At 46.1% G+C, this 20367-nt stretch overlaps 1 protein-coding gene and 1 non-coding gene across 2 annotated transcripts; both read left to right on the forward strand.

Moving 5' to 3' along the window:
- The first annotated feature begins 14931 nt into the window (after nucleotides 1-14931).
- On the forward strand, nucleotides 14932-15004 carry TRNAE-CUC (transfer RNA glutamic acid (anticodon CUC)). Its single transcript has one exon. It is a non-coding gene; the product is annotated as a tRNA-Glu (tRNA).
- A 552-nt stretch (nucleotides 15005-15556) lies between these two features.
- LOC123158466 (two-component response regulator ORR24-like) lies at nucleotides 15557-19940 on the forward strand. The gene is made up of 8 exons (XM_044576447.1): nucleotides 15557-15704; nucleotides 15811-15963; nucleotides 17699-18058; nucleotides 18154-18230; nucleotides 18561-19042; nucleotides 19237-19364; nucleotides 19494-19813; nucleotides 19905-19940. Exons 1-8 carry the CDS (start codon nucleotides 15557-15559, stop codon nucleotides 19938-19940), a joined length of 1704 nt encoding a protein of 567 aa, XP_044432382.1.
- The last annotated feature ends 427 nt before the right edge of the window (nucleotides 19941-20367 follow it).

The raw sequence follows: 20367 nt of genomic DNA on the forward strand, positions 1-20367 counted from the left end.
CACCAGAAGAAGGTCGGATAATCCTTGACGATATCCACTCGGGGACCTGTGGTCATCATGCGTCCTCTCGGACCATTGTGGCTAAAGCATACCGAGCGGGATTTTACTGGCCAAGAGCAAATGAAATGGCAAAGGAGATAGTCGACAAGTGTGAAGGATGTCAGTTTTATTTCAATCTATCGCACAAACCCGCCTCAGCCTTGAAGACCATTCCACTCGTCTGGCCCTTCGCTGTTTGGGGGTTAGATATGGTTGGACCACTGAGAACTAGCAGGAGTAGCTTCACTCACTTGCTAGTAGCAGTCGACAAGTTTACCAAATGGATTGAAGCTAATCCTATCAAGAATCTGGATGCTGGCACTGCTATCAGCTTCATCAGAGAGTTGGTATTCAGATATGGAGTTCTGCACAGCATCATCACTGATAATGGGTCAAATTTCGATTCCGACGAATTCAGAGCCTTTTGCGCATCTCAAGGCACACGAGCCGACTATGCTTCAGTCGCTCACCCTCAGTCGAATGGACAAGCAGAACGAGCAAATGGTCTAATTCTCAAAGGACTGAAACCCCGACTGATGCACGATCTCAAACACGCAGCAGGCGCATGGGTCGACGAACTTCCGTCAGTTCTTTGGGGATTAAGGACCACTCCTAATCGGTCGACTGGGAGAACTCCGTTCTTCCTGGTCTATGGAGTTGAAGCAGTCCTGCCGAGCGACCTGCTTCACAATGCACCCCGAGTCGAACTCTACACTGAAGATGAAGCAGAGCAAGCCCGACAGGACGCAGTCGACCTTCTAGAAGAAGAAAGAGAGATGGTCATGATCTGATCGACTATCTATCAGCAGGACTTGCGTCGATTCCATGCCAGAAACATGAAGAGTCGAGCCTTCCAAGAAGGAGATTTGGTTCTCCGAGTGGATCAGCAGAAGCCACACAAGCTTGCTCCTACTTGGGAAGGTCCCTTCATCATCACTGAAGTCCTCCACAATGGAGCGTACCGTATTTACAATGTCGATCACCAGATTGACGAGCCAAGAGCTTGGAACGCGGAGTTTCTCCGCCCCTTTTATACTTAAGTATTCACTCGGATGAGATGTAATAAAAGTACTTCTGTAGTTTGTTTTTCAAAGACAAGAGTGTTATAATTTTCCCAGTGATTGTTGTTACTTTTGATTACGTGTGAAATCCCCCAGTGGGTGGCTTAGCTGCGAATCCGTTTCGCCTAAGTTTGTAAAAACATCCCTGCTGAGTGGTGAGCCAGCCTCCCACTCGGGGGCTTAGCTGCGAATCTGTTTCGCCTAAGTTTAAGAAAAAAATCCTACCGAGTGGCGAGTTAGCCTCCCCACTCGGGGGCTTAGCTGCAGTCCAAGTACTCGCCTAAGTATTTAAAATCCTACCGAGTGGCGAGCCAGCCTCCCACTCGGAGGCTTAGCTGCAGTTCAAGTACTCGCCTAAGTATTTAAAATCCTACCGAGTGGCGAGCCAGCCTCCCACTCGGAGGCTTAGCTGCAGTCCAAGTACTCGCCTAAGTGTTTGAAATCCTACCGAGTGGTGAGCCAGTCTCTCACTCGGAGGCTTAGCTGCAGTCCAGTACTCGCCTAAGTATTTAAGACAACGTGCGCTCTGCAAGGACGGCAAGGCGCAGGTCGACTGCTACTTTCTCCTTCCAAGCTATGCCAGAAATACAATGTGCTCTCTGCAAGGACGGCAAGGCGCAGGTCGACTGCTACCTTCTCCTTCCGAGCTATGCCACAAATACAACATGCGCTCTGCAAGGATGACGAGGTGCAGGTCGACTGCTACCTTCTCCTTCGGAGCTACGCCACAAAAAATCCTACCGAGTGGAGAGAAAACCTCCCACTCGGGGGCTTAGCTGCAGTCCAGTACTCGCCTAAGTATCTGAAAATCCTACCGAGTGGAGAGCAAACCTCCCACTCGGAGGCTTAGCTGCAGTCCAGTACTCACCTAAGTATCTGAAATCCTACCGAGTGGAGAGCAAACCTTCCACTCGAGGGCTTAGCTGCAGTCCAGTACTCGCCTAAGTATCTGAAAACCCTACTGAGTGGAGAGCAAACCTCCCACTTGGGGGCTTAGTTGCAGTCCAGTACTCGCCTAAGTATCTGAAAATCCTACCGAGTGGAGAGCAAACCTCCCACTCGGAGGCTTAGCTGCAGTCCAGTGCTCGCCTAAGTATTTGAAAATCCCACTGAGTGGAGAGCAATCCTCCCACTCGGGGGCTTAGCTGCAGTCCAGTGCTCGCCTAAGTACTTAGTCTATTCCGCTCTACAAGGATGATGAGATGCAGGTCGACTGCTACCTTCTCCTTCTGAGCTACGCCACAAATACAACGTGCGCTCTGCAAGGATGACGAGGCGCAGGTCGACTGCTACCTTCTCCCTCTGAGCTACGCCACAAATACAATGTGCACTCCGTCTGTGCTCCATCCCTACCTGCAAAAGCAGTGAAGTGCAGGTCGACTGGATTTTTCACCTCAGAGCTGCATCTCGAGCGTTGAAGTGTATTCCGGGTGAAAGACAAAGTTCGCTCAAAGGCAAGTGCAAGCATATTCAATGATAAGCAAAGTTCAGATAACGGATTCAGAAGTGCTCAGGTGTCAAGCCTGTAAAAGTTTATCGGTTACAAAACCACTCGGCATTCCGAGGCAAATTTAGGATGAGGCATAGAAGTTTTTTACTCCCCAGGTGGAGGACTAGAGGGCGCGACGAACTGGTCTAGGTCGATTCCGTCAGCAATCCGAGTGGCAGAAGCAATGAAGGTCTCCATGAAAGATTGGAAGTCATGCTTCTTGGTATTGGCCACCCTGATGGACGCCAGCTTGTCCTCTCGCGCATCCTTGCAATGAACACATACTAGGGACAGAGAAACATCAGCACCACACCTGGCGGAAGACTTCTTTCATTTCTGCACTCGACCTGGAACGTCATTCAGTTGAGTCATTAAAGACTCGAGGTCATTTTGAAGCGTCTCTCTTGGCCAGAGTGTCGTGTCGATCCGCGACACCGCAACCTTCAGTCGAGCGAGGTAGTCCACCACACCAGCAACGCGAGACTCCAGTCGGAACACGTTCATAGCAGCCTCGTCCTTCACAGGAGAGTTAATGGGGTCCAAGTTTGTCTCCAGTCGACTGGTCTCCTCCTCGAAGTTTTGGCAGAATTTTGTAAGCACAGTTTGAAGTTAAGCCAACAGTTCTACGATGAGTCGATGATAACGAGTCAGTCGGATAAAAGAGATTACCTTCAAGCATGATTAATAACTTCTTGGCGAGCCCTTCCAGATAAGCCTCCAGATCGTTCTTCTTCCCCATCAGTTCACTAGCCTTGTCACTCAGAGCTATCTTGTCATTCTTCAGACGGCTGACCTCCTTGTTTGCCGCGTCGAGAGCAGCTTTCAGATTGGTATTCTCCTCTTCAAGTTTACCGACTGAAGCCAGCTTTTCTTCTGCGAGCTTCGTCTTGTCCGAAGCCGCTTTCTGCGCCTCGGTGAGGTCAAGGTCCTTCTTCTTCAGAGCCTCCTTCAGTTTATCTGCAAAGTGACAATGAGATCAGAACCAGGAATGGACAAAAAATAAAGGCAGTCGACAAGATTCTCACCAAACATACCTTTTGCTTCCTCCTTCGGCTTCGTGAAGTTCTCCTGGACAAGCTTCAAGTCAAGTTCGAGCTGGATATGTTTGTTCTCCAATTCAGTATAGCGAGACACAAGCTCGCAAGATTTCTGCGAAAGGTCAGTCGACAGACATCAAAGATAGGTCACTTCCGAGTGACTAAGAGAAAAAATCATAGCATTTCTAAGACTACAGCTGAATCAAAATATTCAACAGTAGTCTCAGGGACTACACCCAGTGGGTGCACTCAGCGTGCCCCCACTAGTTCTACCGACTCGGTTCGATCAGTCGACCGGAAGAGACAAAAAGGTTATGATCCTAAACCATAGCTAACTGCCAGCAGTCAGCCACGGCATCATCACAAAAAAAAGAGAGATGTTCTTCAGACCTTAGTCGACTACCAGCAGTCGACCATGGTCTCGGGGACTACACCCAGTGGGTGCACTCAGCGTGCCCCCACTGGTTCCAAGATTCCATTCGACCAGACCGAGTGGAGAAGTTAGAGTGAACAAATTCAAAGTATAAAGACTACAGTCGACTGCCAGCAGTCCACCATAGTCTCGGGGACTACACCCAGTGGGTGCACTGAGCGTGCCCCCACCAATGCAAATCAATCGACACAGCCAGTGGGTGTACAGATACAAAGATCATCAGAAAGAAGAGTTTTCAGATACCATATCCTAACAGAACAAGCGGTGACCAACTGACCTGGACGTTGCTCTGAAGAGCTGAGCTTGCATCGTAAGCCGCTTGGCTGGTGTCCCGGATCGCCTGCTCCATCATAACCCCCGCCTAGCGTATAGCCTCCTTAGCAGCACCCGCTTGGTCCTCTGGGACGTGGTGTGTGGCAAAAAGGGAAGATGGATCGGCAGTCGACGATGAAGGACGAACACTCGTTAACGGCATAGCGAAGGACACCGAAGTCCGAGTGACGTTGCCACCCTCCTGAACCAGCGTCTCAGATGCTGGCTCAACCTGAGCAGTCTTGCCGGCAGGCGCCTTTTTATTCCTCCTCGGCCTCAGAGGCGCCTCATCCTCATCATCAGGGAGATCAATGACATGAGGTGGGGCTACAGGAAAGATTCAAAGTTAAAAATGAAGATCCAATCGACCAAAAGCGAAACTACAGAGATCATAACAAGGTTGGAGGTGGCAGCATCTTCCATTTCTTGGTCCTCGTTCCTGGCTGAGGTCTCGGAGGTAGCAGCACTGCAGAATTCAGAAATCAGTCGGTTTGCTAACGAGTCGACCAAGAGTTTATCCATGCCAAACAAGAAAACACAAGTTATGCTATTACCCGGAAACAGTGGGAATCATCATCCTCATATTCGGCAGGGCCTTCGTCGGCTTTGATGACGTCACTCGGGGTTGCTTCGGCGCTTTCTCAATCGGCACCGGAGAGGTCGTCCGAGGGTGTTTCGTCGACTGCTCAACAGGAACATTCGCTTTGCCACACTCGACTGCGGGGTCATGGGCGAGCTTGGATCGCCTTTCAGTGCAGGGAGGGTCGACTTCCTCCTCCTCTTCCTCCTCCTCCTCTTCACCAGAGCCATCGTCTTCTTCATCTTCCTCACCATCAGATTGCCACTCCTCCTGACTTTCACCTCCGCTCCCCTCCTCCTCCTCGATCTGTTCTTGCGCCCCGTTGGGCATCGAGTACATCTCGGTAGTGACCTGGAAGACAACAAACAAGACAAAAGTCAGTCGGCCGATTTTAAGCAAACAGGATGGAGAAAGCAGGATCACGGCCAAAGATACAAGATTGGACCTTCTCTACTTCATATGACTGGTCGAGTGGAGGAATCCTCCTAGCTCCTCGAGGGTTATCCTTGTTCCCTGTGATGGCAGTCATCCACCTCTCCAGCATGGCATCCTCGACCTCCTCCGGGTGGATCCGAGTGGTGTCTTTAGTGCCAGAATACATCCACATCGGATGGTCTCGATATTGAAGCGGCTGGATGCGTCGTCGGAGGAAGACCTCCAAGAGATCCATGCCGGTCACCCCGTCACGGATAAGCTGGACTACACGCTCGACCAGCACCTTAACCTGCGCCTTCTCCTCCGGGACCACCTTCAAAGAGGACGGCTTGCTCACTCGGTCCATGGAAAAAGGAGGGAGTCCAGTCGACTGCCAGGCATCGGCTGGTCTTGGCAGTAGAACCAGGTCGACTGCCACCCTCGGAACGACTCGGGAAGGACCATGGCTGGAAAGGCACTTTTTCCCCTCATTTGAACCCCAAGACCCCCACACATCTGAATCACTTGGGTTTTCTCGTCACTCGGATTGGCCTTTTTCACCGTCTGGGAGCGACAGGTGAAAATGTGTTTGAAAAGGCCCCAATGAGGCCAACAACCCAAGAAATTCTCACACAAGGACACGAAAGCAGCGAGACACACGATGGAGTTGGATGTGAAGTGGTGGAGTTGTGCCCCAAAGAAGTTTAGAAATCCCCGAAAGAAAGGGTGGGGCGGCAGAGAAAACCCGCGGTCAACATGGGTGGCCAAGAGGACACACTCACCCTCCTGAGGCTGCGGCTGCCACTCCTTCCCCAGGAGCCTCGCTAATCCATGGGGGATCAGTCCTTCATTGGCCAGGTCGTCAAGATCTTTCTGACGGATAGTCGAGCGGATCTAGTCGCCCTGGATCCAGCCCTGCGGCAGACCGGCCCATGACGAGGATCCGCCCCGACTGGTCGCCCTTCCCTTCGCCTTCGCCGTTGCCTTCTTCGCCCGCTCCAAAGCCGCCGTCTTCTCCTTCACCATCGTCGCCGACGAAGCACGCACGAAGCAGCAACGCTAGGATGGAGGCGAACGCGGCGGATGAATCTGAGGAAGAGGGAGAGGAAAATGAGGGTGCACTTTTCAAAAAAAAAACCCGTCCGGTGCCTTATATGGGGTTGCTTCCGAGTGACTGACTGGTAGGCCCGGACGATCCTGTCAAATCCCGCAACAGTCTTGTGCGCGATACGTGGCGAAAAAGGTGGCATGGAGATCGAGGCGTTCCTGCCTTATCCCATCCAAGTACCGCGGCCTCCTCCGCCTCGCGCACTTTCCGAAATTCAGATCCCGCTAAATCCGCGAACTGCAGAGTAACTTGTCAGACTGGAGATTTCCTCCGATCTGTCGCTCGGAGATCTCCAAGTACAGAAACTTCACTCGACGGATACAAAGAATGGATCAAGACGACTGAAAAAGAAGTTGGTGCCGTCACCTAAATTCATTGATCCAGAACAAGACATACTCATAGCACGAAAAATGGGTCGGAAGAGTTCTCAACTCCTACCCCACTCAAACCTCGATCCATTCGGGGGCTAATGATGAAGCCATGTACCTAGGGTAGGGTCATGTACCTGTCCAAGATATCCTCCCCAAGGACATCTCTAGAAGAAACTACCTTTCAGTCGACCTGGAAGGATTTCACTCGACGGACTCGAATACACTCGACCATGAAGCCACTCACTCGACCACCAGGAGATCTAGAGTCACTCTGCACACAAACGGTCTGTCATTAAGTAGTCTTTATGGTCATCATAGCACTTTATGTATGACGTTACCAGTAACGCCAGATCTTAATGTACCTTAAATCCTGCATAACTGAGGGCCAGAGGGGTCTGGCGGACTCTATATAAGCCACCCCCTCCTCAGTGTAAAGGGTTCGCACCCCTGTAACTCATACGCACATAATACAGTCGACCGCCTTCGGGCTCCGAGACGTAGGGCTGTTACTTCCTCCGAGAAGGGCCTGAACTCGTAAACATCTTGCGTATACAACTACTCCATAGCTAGGATCTTGCCTCTCCCTTCCTACCCCCCTATTCTACTGTCAGACTTAGAACCACGACAGATTTGTCTTGAGTACTATTCACCATGACTACCTCACTCGGTGATAAACTATGTAGGAAAACCGCATGTGTATCTTCCTTTATCTGCTTCTGGCTGTGTGATAACCGTGAACCACGGTTGATGGGAACTATATATATGCATGAACACTTGATGGGGAGGCTGGAAAAGATAAATGTCATAACAGCTAACCGATGAGGTGAATGGTGACGAGTCATTGATTTGCTGTACTTTTTGTTTGGAAAACTATAGACAATTGCTTGAGTTTGTACAACCACTTTTTCAACCAAGTAAGTTGCTTGTACTTGATTGGATATTAAGATAAAGTTAAGGCAATTGGTTTTAGAAAAACAGTTGGTTTGCCAACCATCCGACCTCAAGCGTGTAGCCATTAGATTGAAGGCAAATGATCTCTCTGTCTCCCACCAATGTAGCAAAGAATCCCTCGGAGTAGACCGACCCACTCGACAACACCGTCGAGAGACTTGCGAGTTCGGAGTGGCGTCACCGCGCTCTGCAGCATCTCTGTCGAGCCTCGCAACATCCTGTCTCTGGGCACAGCGTCAAATAGTAGCATTTGAGCCTCAATAATAGGACTTTCTGCCCACAAACAAATAGTAGCATTTCAAACTGGAAATATTTACTTTGGATATTAAATCCGCAAGGAAGGGCAAGAATCCAGACAAATGTGGAGCTAGTGGATATATAGTTTGAATTTCAATTATTAGGAAGAGGAATGAAACACTTGTCTTTCATTCTTTTGTACGGAGTCGGCATCAACAATAACATTGGGTTGTCACGAGCAATGAGGCCACAACAAAATTTGGTTAATTGACATGTGTTAATTAAGCCTTAACACGATGCATACAAGGATATGCGAGATAACAAAGTTGTTCTCACACATGGTTTTCTCAAAACATTATATTTATTCGGGTTTGATCAAGTGAGGAGCGGTTCACTGATTTGAGGTCTGCTACGAGGAGCTCGAGATTTTCTTCATGTGTGCGGAGTCCTTCTTTGTTATCTCGCACTAGGCGCCATATGCCAAGACCGTCCATGTATCAAGGCGACTCTTGTTAGGCGGTGTGCATCATAACATGTGGAGTAATGATGCATAGTACATCATAGCAATCAGGAGTGATGCATAGTACATCATCTGACTCTGTACTAATGATGCATAGTACATGCACCGCTTGACAGACATCAGCATCAAGCTAATCATTTCCTAATGTCTCCCAAATCTAATTAACATGTTGGTGGTAGGGTGCGCACGTGGCCTAATGTGTGTTTTGTATTGCCTAAAAACATGACTTTAATAAAGTAAAATGAGGGAAATTTCTTGGGTACTATCCACCAGGACTAGCTCACTCAGAGATGAAATATGTTGGCACACCGGATGGGTATCTTTCTTTATCTGCTTATGGCTATGTGATCACTATGAACCACGATTGATGGGAACTATATATATGCACACACACTTGATGGGAGGTTGGCAAATAAATAATAATGTCATAACAACTCATGGACGAGGTGGATGGAGACAAATAATTGGATTGTTATACTTTTTCTTTAACATCTATAGAGGTTTGCTTGAGTTTGTACCTCCACCTTTTCAACCAAGTGAGCTTCTTGTACTTGGTTGGATACTAATATGATGTTAAGGCGAATGCTAGGTGTCAATTGATTTGCCTACCGTCTGACCCGAGCGCTTAGCCATTGGAATGAAGCCACATAACATCTTCCCTTTCTCCAATCAATGCAACAAAAATCCCTCACGGCACTCCGATGTGCATGTTGGCCATCTACCTGCATGGCTGGACGCCGATGAGACGAGACGGTGGCGCCTTCTCTGCCATCCCTAGACTCGCTGTCCTCTCGCTGCTCGCTGTCATGGCGTGGGGATCTGGGCTTCGTGCGCCGTGGTGCGCAGGAATCAATCTGCAGGCTGAGCATAAAGAGCCACCGGAGTCGCGAGAGCCGAGACCGCCGGCGGCCTCTCCTCAAGCCCGAACACTGCACGAGATCATCCTGCCGTTCCACTCGGTGCTGCCACTGCCGCTGCTCCTGCGCCCGAGCTCAGCTATAGCTCATCTTTTTCCTCCCTCTGTTCCCGATGAACTGCAACCCCGAGCAAGCAGAGTGTCAGCTGGGACACATCAATCTTTGTCAGATACCAACTGCTTCGAGGTGTTCCTCTATGAATTCACAACATTCTCTACATAAATGATGGATTCTCAGAATGATGACTCGCCTGGGCTGAGGTGTTGGCTTTTGAACTCTAGATCAAAACCACCCAGGAACTATGCACACGAAGTGCAAAGCTAGCTAGACGTGGCTTGATTGATTCTCAAGCTGCACACACACGTACACGTAGACGTATACGTGAACTGGCCGGTGGTCGTGAGCTTGGACCTGAGCTAGCTAGCTAGATCAATTGATTGTCTCTCGGCGGAACTTGCGAACGTAGACAGAAAAACCGATCGGGAGATTTTTGTGATAGCTACAGGGGCGTGTCGCTCCTGGCTTTATTTTCTCTTTCTTATGATCTGACTTGGTGTTTTACAGGGGTGGTACGTGAGTATATATAGCAGCTAGGATTAGCTATCTAACCTACTCGGTTTGGATTTCTACTCCTACTACTACTATACGTGCTTATCTGTGTCCGACCAGGACACTAACACCACACGTCCTGGTTACTCCTACATGAGGTTCATATAATCCGGTCTGGAGGGGGCTTGAGATAGCTTCAACCATCGGAGGCAGTGTACAGGGCCGGTCCTGAGATTTTGGGGGCCCGGGGCGAAACTATGATCCGGGGCCCTTCGGGGCCCTTAGTATAAATGCCTAATTAATAATCATCATATGTATGTATAATTTGTATTAAAGAAAATAATTAAGTGCATCCAAAATGATTGTGCATATCACATAATTTATTACATATTACCTTCAAAATTTTCTCCTAACATTCTGAGATATAAAATCACTAACGACAATATCAATATCAATTTCATCAAGCAAATTTTTCTGGATGCATAAAGTTGCCAAGCCATTTAACCTCTCTTGTGACATTGTAGATCTCAAGTAGTTCTTCAACAACTTCAACTTCGAAAAACTTCTTTCAGCTGATGCCATAGTAACAGGCATAGTAAAGAAAATCCGGTATTTAGTGTTTTCTTCTTCCCTTTTAGACCCCCTTTCCACTAATATGTCCCTCGCTTTGTTATCAAGATTACCCTAATTGCTTGGACCATAAATATCCACACTAATTGGTTCCTCATCAACACTAGTAGATCCTGCCGCAGATGAATTAAATATGGACTCATGGTCACTCACATTGCTATCATCCATGTTGACGTCAACATTGCCTTCTGTAGGAGTATGACCATCATCTTCTGGATTGCCATCAGTCTGGTCACCCACAAGAACTATCGCCAACTCGTCTGGATTAGTTGGCGTGCTCGTATCGCTCTTATAATATTTAAAAAGAGATCCGCTCAATGCTTCTTTCTCCTCACCTGCCTCCTTCTTCTTTCTTTCTTTTATGACTTCCAGATGAATACTTTCTACCTGTACTCGACATGACCCTGCTGAAATTGAAAGGAACAATTCACTTTCAAAATTAGCACAAAGCTAATTAAAATATTAGATTAAGTACAAAAGATCATCTAATATAATGAGAATCTGCTAGGGCATGGTATACTACCTTCTTTCTGCAATCTAATCTGGCAACATGGGTGCAATGATTTGAGCGCCCTAAAAACAATTCCCTGTTAATCTGTTCGATTGATTGAGAAATTGGGAATCAGGATTAGAAAGAAAAGAAATTGGACCAAGATCATGCGAGGGAAGAGAGCGCGCCGAGACATACTTGTTCGGTCGAAGAGATGAGAGATCCTGCTGCTGGCCTGCTGCAGTCGTCACGTCGTTCGTTCGTGAGGAGAGTCGAAGAGATTAGACGAACAGGAACAGCGGAACAGGAAAAAGGCAGGGAACGACCGATCCTAATCTCTTTTTTTTTTTGAGGAAAGACCGAAGCTAATTCCTAAATTACAGGAAATCAATCCAACGAGGCAACGATTCCTTTTCCTCTCCGATCTGCAGTTCTCCACGACTCCACGTGAGTACGTGCAAACATGGGCCAGGCCCAACGTATTTACTTTCCTAGGCTAGCACGCGAAGCTGAGCGAGGCGCTGATAGAATTTTTCCTGTCGAAGCTTGTACGTATACCTAGGTACGTATACCTGGGAGGGGGCCCCTGGCTTTTGGGGGCCCGGGGCGGCCGCCCCGTTCGCCCCTCCCCAGGACCGGCCCTGGCAGTGTATGCACAATTGGTATCTGTTTGCTATCTTTCATTTAGCTATCGCCAAAGGAGACAACATTGTGGCTGGTGAACTGGTGAAAATCTACTATTTCACACTCCAAGTGGTTTTCACGGGTGTACAAGAAGTTGTCCTCTTATAGCCTTGATTTCTCAGCCAGTAAAGTTGCATTCGGATCTGTTTGGGGCAGATCTATTCCAGAATAACTTCGAGAGGGTTGGTCAATTGCCCATCACCTGGAAATGATATCAGTATGTGCTGCTATAACCAAAGGCATATTTTTGCTACTGATTACGAAACAATGTATGGTACAAGCGACTACACAGCTGTTCCACCCATCTTTGATGGTGCAGTGGGTGGATCAAATTAATAACAGTGAAGTTTATGGGGATTATTAACCTCGGCGCAAACAATTCCAAAGTTCAACTACCAGGTCCTCATCCTCTTCAGTTTTGACCCGTTTTTGCTTAGTTTAATGCAACATTTTTGTTCTCTTCTTCTAGATGTGTATCACGTCGCTGGTTAGCAAAGGCTAGGTCTATAAATTCACTAAGGACAAGTTTTGCTTTAGCAGCCATCGCACTAGCAACCAGAAACAGTGTGTTGGGGGTAAGAGAAAGCACCATTGGATATATACAAATAGCAGATTATCATCTACTTCCTCCGTCCGAAAATATTTGTCGGAGAAATGCATAAAAATGGATGTATCTAGAACTAAAATACGTCTAGATATATCCATTCCTCCGACAAGTATTTCCGGATGAAGGGAGTATTCATTTATATGAAGTGTAGTTCTCTAGACGGATGGTTTAAATTAGGCTTATTTTGATTTTACGTCAGAGTTGGTGGGTTTCGGAATGGTGCCTTTGTCATTACCAAATGTTCGTGGCAGCCGTGATGTAGGAGGGAACTCCTATTTCAACTCCGGTTGGAGCTTCACGTTCATCTGCGTTGGCATCATCGAGATGGAAGTTAGCATCATCAACGGTTGTGGCCACCTGACGATGTAGCCTGGGCCTTTGTACCCATCCGTGCCGACACAATTGACATGGAGGCCAGCATCATGCATGGATATGACATCCAATGCGACGTCATCAGGAACTTCGCTGATTATTATCTTTGTCATCTCTCCATAGCAACTCATATAAAAAAGATCTCTCGTTGTCTGGCTCCATAGTGAAACATGTCAATTTGTTTCTCCCGTTAGTAATTTACAATTTAAAGCTTTCAATCCTTACATTATTTAATCAACATAGTTATGAAGAAAAGTAAGAAATAAAATCCATCGAGTTACCACTCACAAAAAATCATCAAGTTTGCATAATGTGCACTTCAACATTCAAGTTGACTTGTTTTGAGATAAACCGAAAGATGCTTGATTAATTTCTCCGGGGGTATAGGTCTGGACTGACGTCCTAATTAGTTGTTTGTTCATTTGTTTGGATATAAAAGTTGTCACATAATTTGTGCGTTGTGTGAGAGTTCGTACTATAAAAGCTGTGCCACCGGAGCCACCGCCACTGCGCAATCGGAGCCACCAGAGGCCACCCCGCCACCGGCCCGACCGTGGACCGCGCCCCACAAGGCAGGCAGGGGGGACCCGCCCCGACGTGTCGCAAAGGAGCAGCCGGGCTGAAGACCAGGCGCCCGTCGACGGAGCTTCCGCGGCTGTCGCCTGTGAGAGCCGCTGCCTGGGAGCCGTCCCGCTGGAGAAGAAGGCCCAGGGGCCCGCCGGCAACGCAGCCGAAGCCCCCGACCAGATCCATCATGCAACGCAGAAGAGGATCGAGCCTCCCCACCCAGAGCTCCCGCGGCCCGACGAGAGGAAATCGCCCCCGCCGCCGCCGCTCGGGCTTAGCCCGACGGCCTACTCCGTTGACGGCGAGGGAAGAAGGGGGGACGGGAGGGCGGCGCGGCTAGATTTTAGTTAGCAACAAAGCGCTTGTCACATAATTAGCTTTCTGGTCATTTGTTTGGATATCTTTCTCGATGTCCACAAAACAAATCACATTCATTTCTTCAGTAGTTTTAAGGCTGTAGGATGTTGTGTTAGCGACAGTTTGAGATATCTTTCTGCAGTGCTCACCGAAAAGCTAAGCCATGCAAGGTTTTTTTTCGAGAAAAACAGGGCCTCGCCCCGGCTCCACCTTCACATAACCAACTTGGGAGCACTCGAGATAGAGGTGGTTACAGGTTTCTGGCTCCACGCAAAACAAGCAGGTAAGATCATCCACATGCTAACTGTTGACTTATAAATGTATTGCATACTCTTTTTCATCATATCAATCTTTTGGGTTGCATTGGTTAGAGCATGCACTTCTACATGGTATCAGAGTCAAAAGGTCTTGAGTTCAAGACCCGGCTGGCGCAATTAAATTGCAGCCCACTTTCGGTCCACGTTTAGGCCCGAGGGAGCCACACGTGAGGGGGAGGGGGAGTGCTGACTTATAAATGTATTGCCTAGTCTCTTTCATCATATCGGACTTTTTGTTGCATTGGCTAGAGCATGAACTTCTACACTGACGTTTGGCAAGATTATCTCTAGTGCGAAGTTTGTTGTGAGAAAGAAGCCTACCAAACAGCAGGCACATACACATGGACTACGCCTCGAAAATTAACAACCGCATAAAGAGAGCTGACAGTATAAACCCCAGAGGAAGATAGCTTCCATCTAAGGGCATCCTCCTCCCCGGAGAGAGAAATAGATCTAACAATACTGGTCAGGTCAAACCACTGTTGGAGGAGCCTATCATCTACACATCTTCTGAAAGTTAATTTCAGGTTCACCCCATCCCAGGCATCAGCAATTTTGTTGATGGTACTTGACTATTTGATGAGTTGCGTAACTGCATACGCTGTATGGTTGCTCAGCTCAGGGAGCCAGGCAGATTGCTGGAATTTTGCCCACAACCAACTCATCATATGTTGGCCTGGGTTCGTGTTCGCGTGCTTGGCGGAATTCAAATTACGTAATGGATCAAATCAAATAGAGTAGTAATTTGTTCCCGGTTTGTTGATGTTTTATAGCTATCTCTGAAAAAAGCAAAGCTGCGATTCAGATATCGTTCCTGCTGTTTTGTGTGGTGTACACGAACAGACATGTCACATGAACATATATGTTTTAGTATGAAAACCACCGCAAATCCGTCATAGTCTAGGTGGTTAGGATACTCGGCTCTCACCCGAGAGACTTGGGTTCAAGTCCCGGCGATGGAATTCCGTTTTTTTTAGTTAATTGACTGGCCATGCAACCGAACAGAGCAAGAGACTACTCTCCTTTGTACTAATTCAGATTCAGATGATATCTTTGTGCTCGAAAATTTGGTGAGAAAACAGCAACACAACCCCTGGTTTTGCTCTCCTCTCATGGAAGAGGAACCATGGGCCGAGGGCACATGCAGACACGAACATTGACATCGCCAAAACAAATGCAGTAGCTACAGAAATTATGGAGTAAGAAAGTCTTTGACCTCTCGAGCGCAAGACTTCAATTCCTTCCATCGACCCCTCCTCCCCTCCTACAAATAGCTCCCTGCACCCTCCATCCCTTCTCACCACTGCAGTCCTGCTCTCCTCTGAAATTCGCATTCTCCTGTTCCGTCCGCTTGCAGCGAGGAAGCCACTCTAGGAGGTGGGAAAGGAGGGATCTACTATCTAATTAATAGAGATTTTTGCGTTGTGTTCTTAGATTGCTGCCTTCCCATTGTTTCTTAATCAGTGTTTTCTTGATGGTGTTTGCTTTGTCAGGTGGGAAGAAGCTCGGAAAACATGGCCGGGATGGGTGGGCAACAGAGGCAGATGATGGAGGATGCGGCGGAGGACAAGTTCCCGGAGAGGTTGCGTGTGCTCGCGGTGGACGACGACCGCGTCTGCCTCAAGGTACTAGAGGCCCTCTTGCGCCGCTGCAAATACAGCCGTGAGTCTCTTTTCTTGATCCCTCCACATCGCCATGGTCCATTAGATCAGGATCGGAGCCTTGTGATCTTTTCGTCTCTCTGTGAATAATACTCGCTGCTATGCAGCAACGACAGTGATGGATGCCAAGACGGCGCTGAAGATGCTCAGATCGGGGAAGGAGGAATTCGACATGGTCATCACCGACGTGCGCATGCTGGACATGGACGGCTTCAAGCTCCTCGAGCTCATTGGCCTCGAGATGGATCTGCCCGTCATCAGTATACACTTACTACTCAACCCGAAGTCCTAATTTTATTTTTGCGTGTACAATTGTTTTTAAGGAGTACTTTTACTCCAGAATCTTGAACATACACCGAAACGGTATGTATTCCTTTAATTGGGCAGCATGTGAGATCCTACATTTTTAGGAGGATTGTGTGAAATCACATATGCACAGCATGCACACACTATTTTTAACTTTGAGAAAGTCTAAAGAGTGAGGTCCCCAGACTGAACCAGTGGGATCCCATCTAACCGTTCATCCTTTCGATCGGATGGCCACTGGGGTAGCAGAGCGGAGGTGGATCGACACATAAATTAGGAGGGGGAGCGCAGGATCCATACATAGTGGTGTCGGTTCCTCAACCGAACCAATGGGATCCTATCTGACTATACATCCATCAGATCGAATGGGTAGTGGCGGAGGGGAATGGAGGTGGATATGGTCGCACGTGAGTTATGATATCCTATTAATTAATGACTTCAATATTTGTGCTAAATGTGTTTAGTATGCTTGAGAGATGGTCATGTATTCCATTTAGTTAAGCAACAAGATGTTTTTCTTTCTGTAGGAACTGGTTCTATTTTCAATCAACTTATGTCCCAATTACATTCAAACATGTAGTATGGATTATATACATCTGTTTTTACTAATTTAATAAGTAATGCCGAAGTGTAGAGTTCAGTATCATGCATACAATATATATGGGTAATCTAGCTTAGTAAGAGTACGTATCACTCCAATGCAATGTAGACCCCACTATGTACGTGTTCGATGGGTGCATTTATGGACATTATTTAATTTTGTATTATGTAAATTGTGAAATCCTAGTCATAAGAACTAAATCTATAATATATCCTTTTTCCATGATATGGCAAAATTATGTTTAATTGTTTTCTAAACTATCTTAAATTTCTAGTCTTTCCAATTACAAAAAGTATACAACTGCACCATACTTGTTTTCTATGGTGGCATGAGTAATACAATTCCGAAACCAGAGAAGTTGTATTGACATTATTCAAGGATTATTCATCTTTAATATCCTTGAGATTGTTAGTAGTTAAAACTATCTACTCTTGAGAATAGCATATAAAGTAGGAGTGCCACTTCTAAGAAGATACATTGAGTAGGTCACCCATGTATCATATCAAAATCGTGCAGATTTGTTGAGTCTAAACTAGAAAACTATTATGCTGTCACATTATTTTTGAAAGGAAGTGCAACCACAAATATTTATTTTTCTAAATTGTAATAAAATCCCCATAGGTTATATCGCTTACCATATAAAAACTAATATGTGTGTGACCGCTTAACATGCTGAAAACATTGCTTGGGCCGACAATTGTTCACTAGTATGCTAGAGAAACATGGTCAACAATATGTAATAGATCTTGTGGTTCACCAATAATTTGATGTGGTGATCTGATTTACCTAGTTGGAACATGTTTCTGATGATGGTTTAGGCATTGTGTTACAGTTATTCTTTTACAATTGTATTGAGTGTGTGAATGTTTTCCCATTTAGTTTGCATTGAAACACCGGATTTATCGTAGTCATGATATCGTTTGAAAATCATGTGTAACATTTTTGCTTCCCCACTTGCATGGCACATTTGGAAAATAGCGAAGCCATTTTTCTGTCTATAAGCACTCGGACAAAAATTTATGCTCAGTTAATAGATTTTGTTGAACGTTTCAATTCCAAAGCTAAGTTGTTGGTCGTATGGCATGCAGTGCTATCAGTGGATTGCGACAAGAAGGCTGTGATGAAGGGGATAAACCATGGGGCGTGTGACTATTTGATGAAGCCAGTGCAAACCAACGAGCTCAAAAACATATGGCAGCATGTTGAGAGTAGGAGAAGATCCCAATCAATAAGCCACATGAGTAGGGATAATGATGACGACCAGAGAGTACATACTGGGACTCTTGCCAAGAGTAAGGACTCAAAGAGTAAGAGCAATGATGAAGATGATTCTAATGAGAACAAAGAGAGCACTCATGCATCCACTACCCAGAAGAAGATGAGGGTGGCATGGACAACTGAGCTTCATAACAAGTTTCTAGAAGCTATCTACCAGATCGGCCTTGAAAGTAAGAAAACATATGTTGCACCTCATTCATTGACACAACACTTTGTGGTTATTTGATATTATTCGTTAACAAATATTTTTATGACATTTTTGTAGAGGCTGCTCCAAACAAGATATTGGAGCTGATGAATGTGGATTACCTCACTAGACATAATATTGCGAGTCATCTACAGGTTTATTTTTATTCCTTATGCTTATTTTCGATGTTTGCGTTTCTATTATTCATAGTCTAACATTTTTTCACATATATAAGTGCAAGCTTTTATTTTGTGGGAACATAACAATCAAAGCTTTAGTAATGCACGGATCACGAAGATGTGTGTTATTATAATTCCTTTTTTCCCTGGAGATGTATGGCATATCTTGTAAAATGCATGACCCACACATTCTATTAGAACCCGTGCAACACTTTAAGTTTTTCTTGTTCCCACATGTCATCCATTACTTTTTTCCCATGAGCATGCATCTCGTACATGGTTATTTTGTCTATATTTTTATTTCAGAAGTATAGATTGTACTTGAATAGAGTCAAATCAAATCCACTCGGTGATGCAAGGGAAAGACAAAACTCATCCATGGGGAATCAGAGGAATTTTATGCATAACCATGAGCATGGAAGATGGCATGTGTCCTCATGTGACAACCCCTCCTGGAGTCCAAATTATTTCGGTGCAACTAGTCAATTAGGCCAGCCGACGGACAACCAGAGCAACTTGTGCATGGGGTCGTTAATCCATGGTGGAAGAATGTCGAGGTATTTGGTTCCAAACACACCGGATGCGAGAAGATTTGCCGATCCCGAAGACCCTCCCATTAGCCTATACAATGGCATACTCGATGACATAATGTTAGATGAATTTTCCTCGTATAGCTCTGGTACTTCCTATGTTGACTCCATGCGTGGCAAGTTGATGGAGACAAGTAAAGGAAAAACCCCATCAAATCTTCGAAGTCACTTAACAAACACATCAGGTGGTGGCGGGAGCTCGGCACCCACAAATGAGTACCAGGTGCAACCTCTTAAGTCTATTAACCGTTATCATACCCACATGAATGCACCTTCTACACAGATGCTTGGCATAGTTGTTCCAATTTTCTAGGATTTGCTGGGAACTATAATAACCCCCGATGGTCTTCAATGCAGGTAAACTTGACCGGTATTCTTCATAGGGGTGGAACATCTCATGTCCCGCCACGTGTGAATATACCAACGATCAACCAATTGACAAGCTATGAAACACCATCTAGCGGAATGTTGATGCAAAATCAATTGCCAGCATTCATTGGCAACACCATATCAGTGGGAGGTTTCAATGAACAAATAGTTCCATTCAACATACCTACTAACCCAAGCTCTATAGGGATATTGAATGCACACAACACTACTCCAGTGGCGCCATCTCAGATGGTTGGTAGCATCACTACATTACGGTCAGGTTTCAATGAGAAAATATCGCCATTCAACATAGCAAACAATACAAGCTCGGTAGGGACGATGTTGAATGGAAATTCTGCACTTGGTGTTGGTAGCACTTCAAAATCCGAGATTAATATGGTTAATTGTGGAAGAACTATTTCCACACTTTCCAACCTTCAGACAGATGGTTTCGTCGAATTAACTCCAATGCCTGATGGCGGGGATGTAGTTGGCATTCTTCATGTGCAAGAAAGTATGGTTAATCAGCAAGAGCCTAATGATTTACTTAATGACATTAATGACTTGTCATCGGATGATATTGCCAACCTTCTAAATGACGTAAGAACATTTCTTATTAACATGTATCATGTCTTTGCATGTGAATTGTCGAGCTAGACAAGTGTATTTAAATCATTTTTTCTCACTGTAGGATTCCATTGGAGAGGATGCTATCATGGATGGATAGTGATGCCGGTCAGCACGGCATAAGATGTTTTTGCATGTGTGTTGGACAGTTGTTGATTGACCATTCCTTTAATTTTGCCAACTGTACCATGAAACTATTTGAATTATCATTGTCTAGTTAGAAGCACGATTGTTTCAGTGCTTCTATTTTACATCACCTTTAGTTTTTAAGTATGTGTTGTATTTTGAGATAAAAACAATCTTTTGTTATGCCAGATGTAACTACTTTTCTTCTGTATGATATCATCTGATGTTGCATCTTTCTCTTAGAAAACATGTAGCATCCCGAGAGAGGCACTATACAGATCTAGCACCTCCTCTAGAGTATGCATGGTATCATTCCCAAGACGCCCACCAAAGACATCGTGCACATGACATGCATTTTATGAAGGGAGAACGGTAGTATCACAACACAATTTCATAACAGA

This window comes from Triticum aestivum, chromosome 7B, assembly GCF_018294505.1.
Source record: "Triticum aestivum cultivar Chinese Spring chromosome 7B, IWGSC CS RefSeq v2.1, whole genome shotgun sequence".
NCBI classification, from domain to species: domain Eukaryota; kingdom Viridiplantae; phylum Streptophyta; class Magnoliopsida; order Poales; family Poaceae; genus Triticum; species Triticum aestivum.

What these genes read in the sequence shown, in the direction of transcription:
- LOC123158466 (XM_044576447.1), top strand. Translation starts at nt 15,557, where the DNA reads ATGGCCGGGATGGGTGGGCAACAGAGGCAGATGATGGAGGATGCGGCG. An exon ending in GATGGATCTGCCCGTCATCA is followed by an intron (nt 15,964 to 17,698) that starts GTATACACTTAC and finishes TATGGCATGCAG; the next exon opens with TGCTATCAGTGGATTGCGAC. An exon ending in ACATCAGGTGGTGGCGGGAG is followed by an intron (nt 19,043 to 19,236) that starts CTCGGCACCCAC and finishes TAGGGGTGGAAC; the next exon opens with ATCTCATGTCCCGCCACGTG.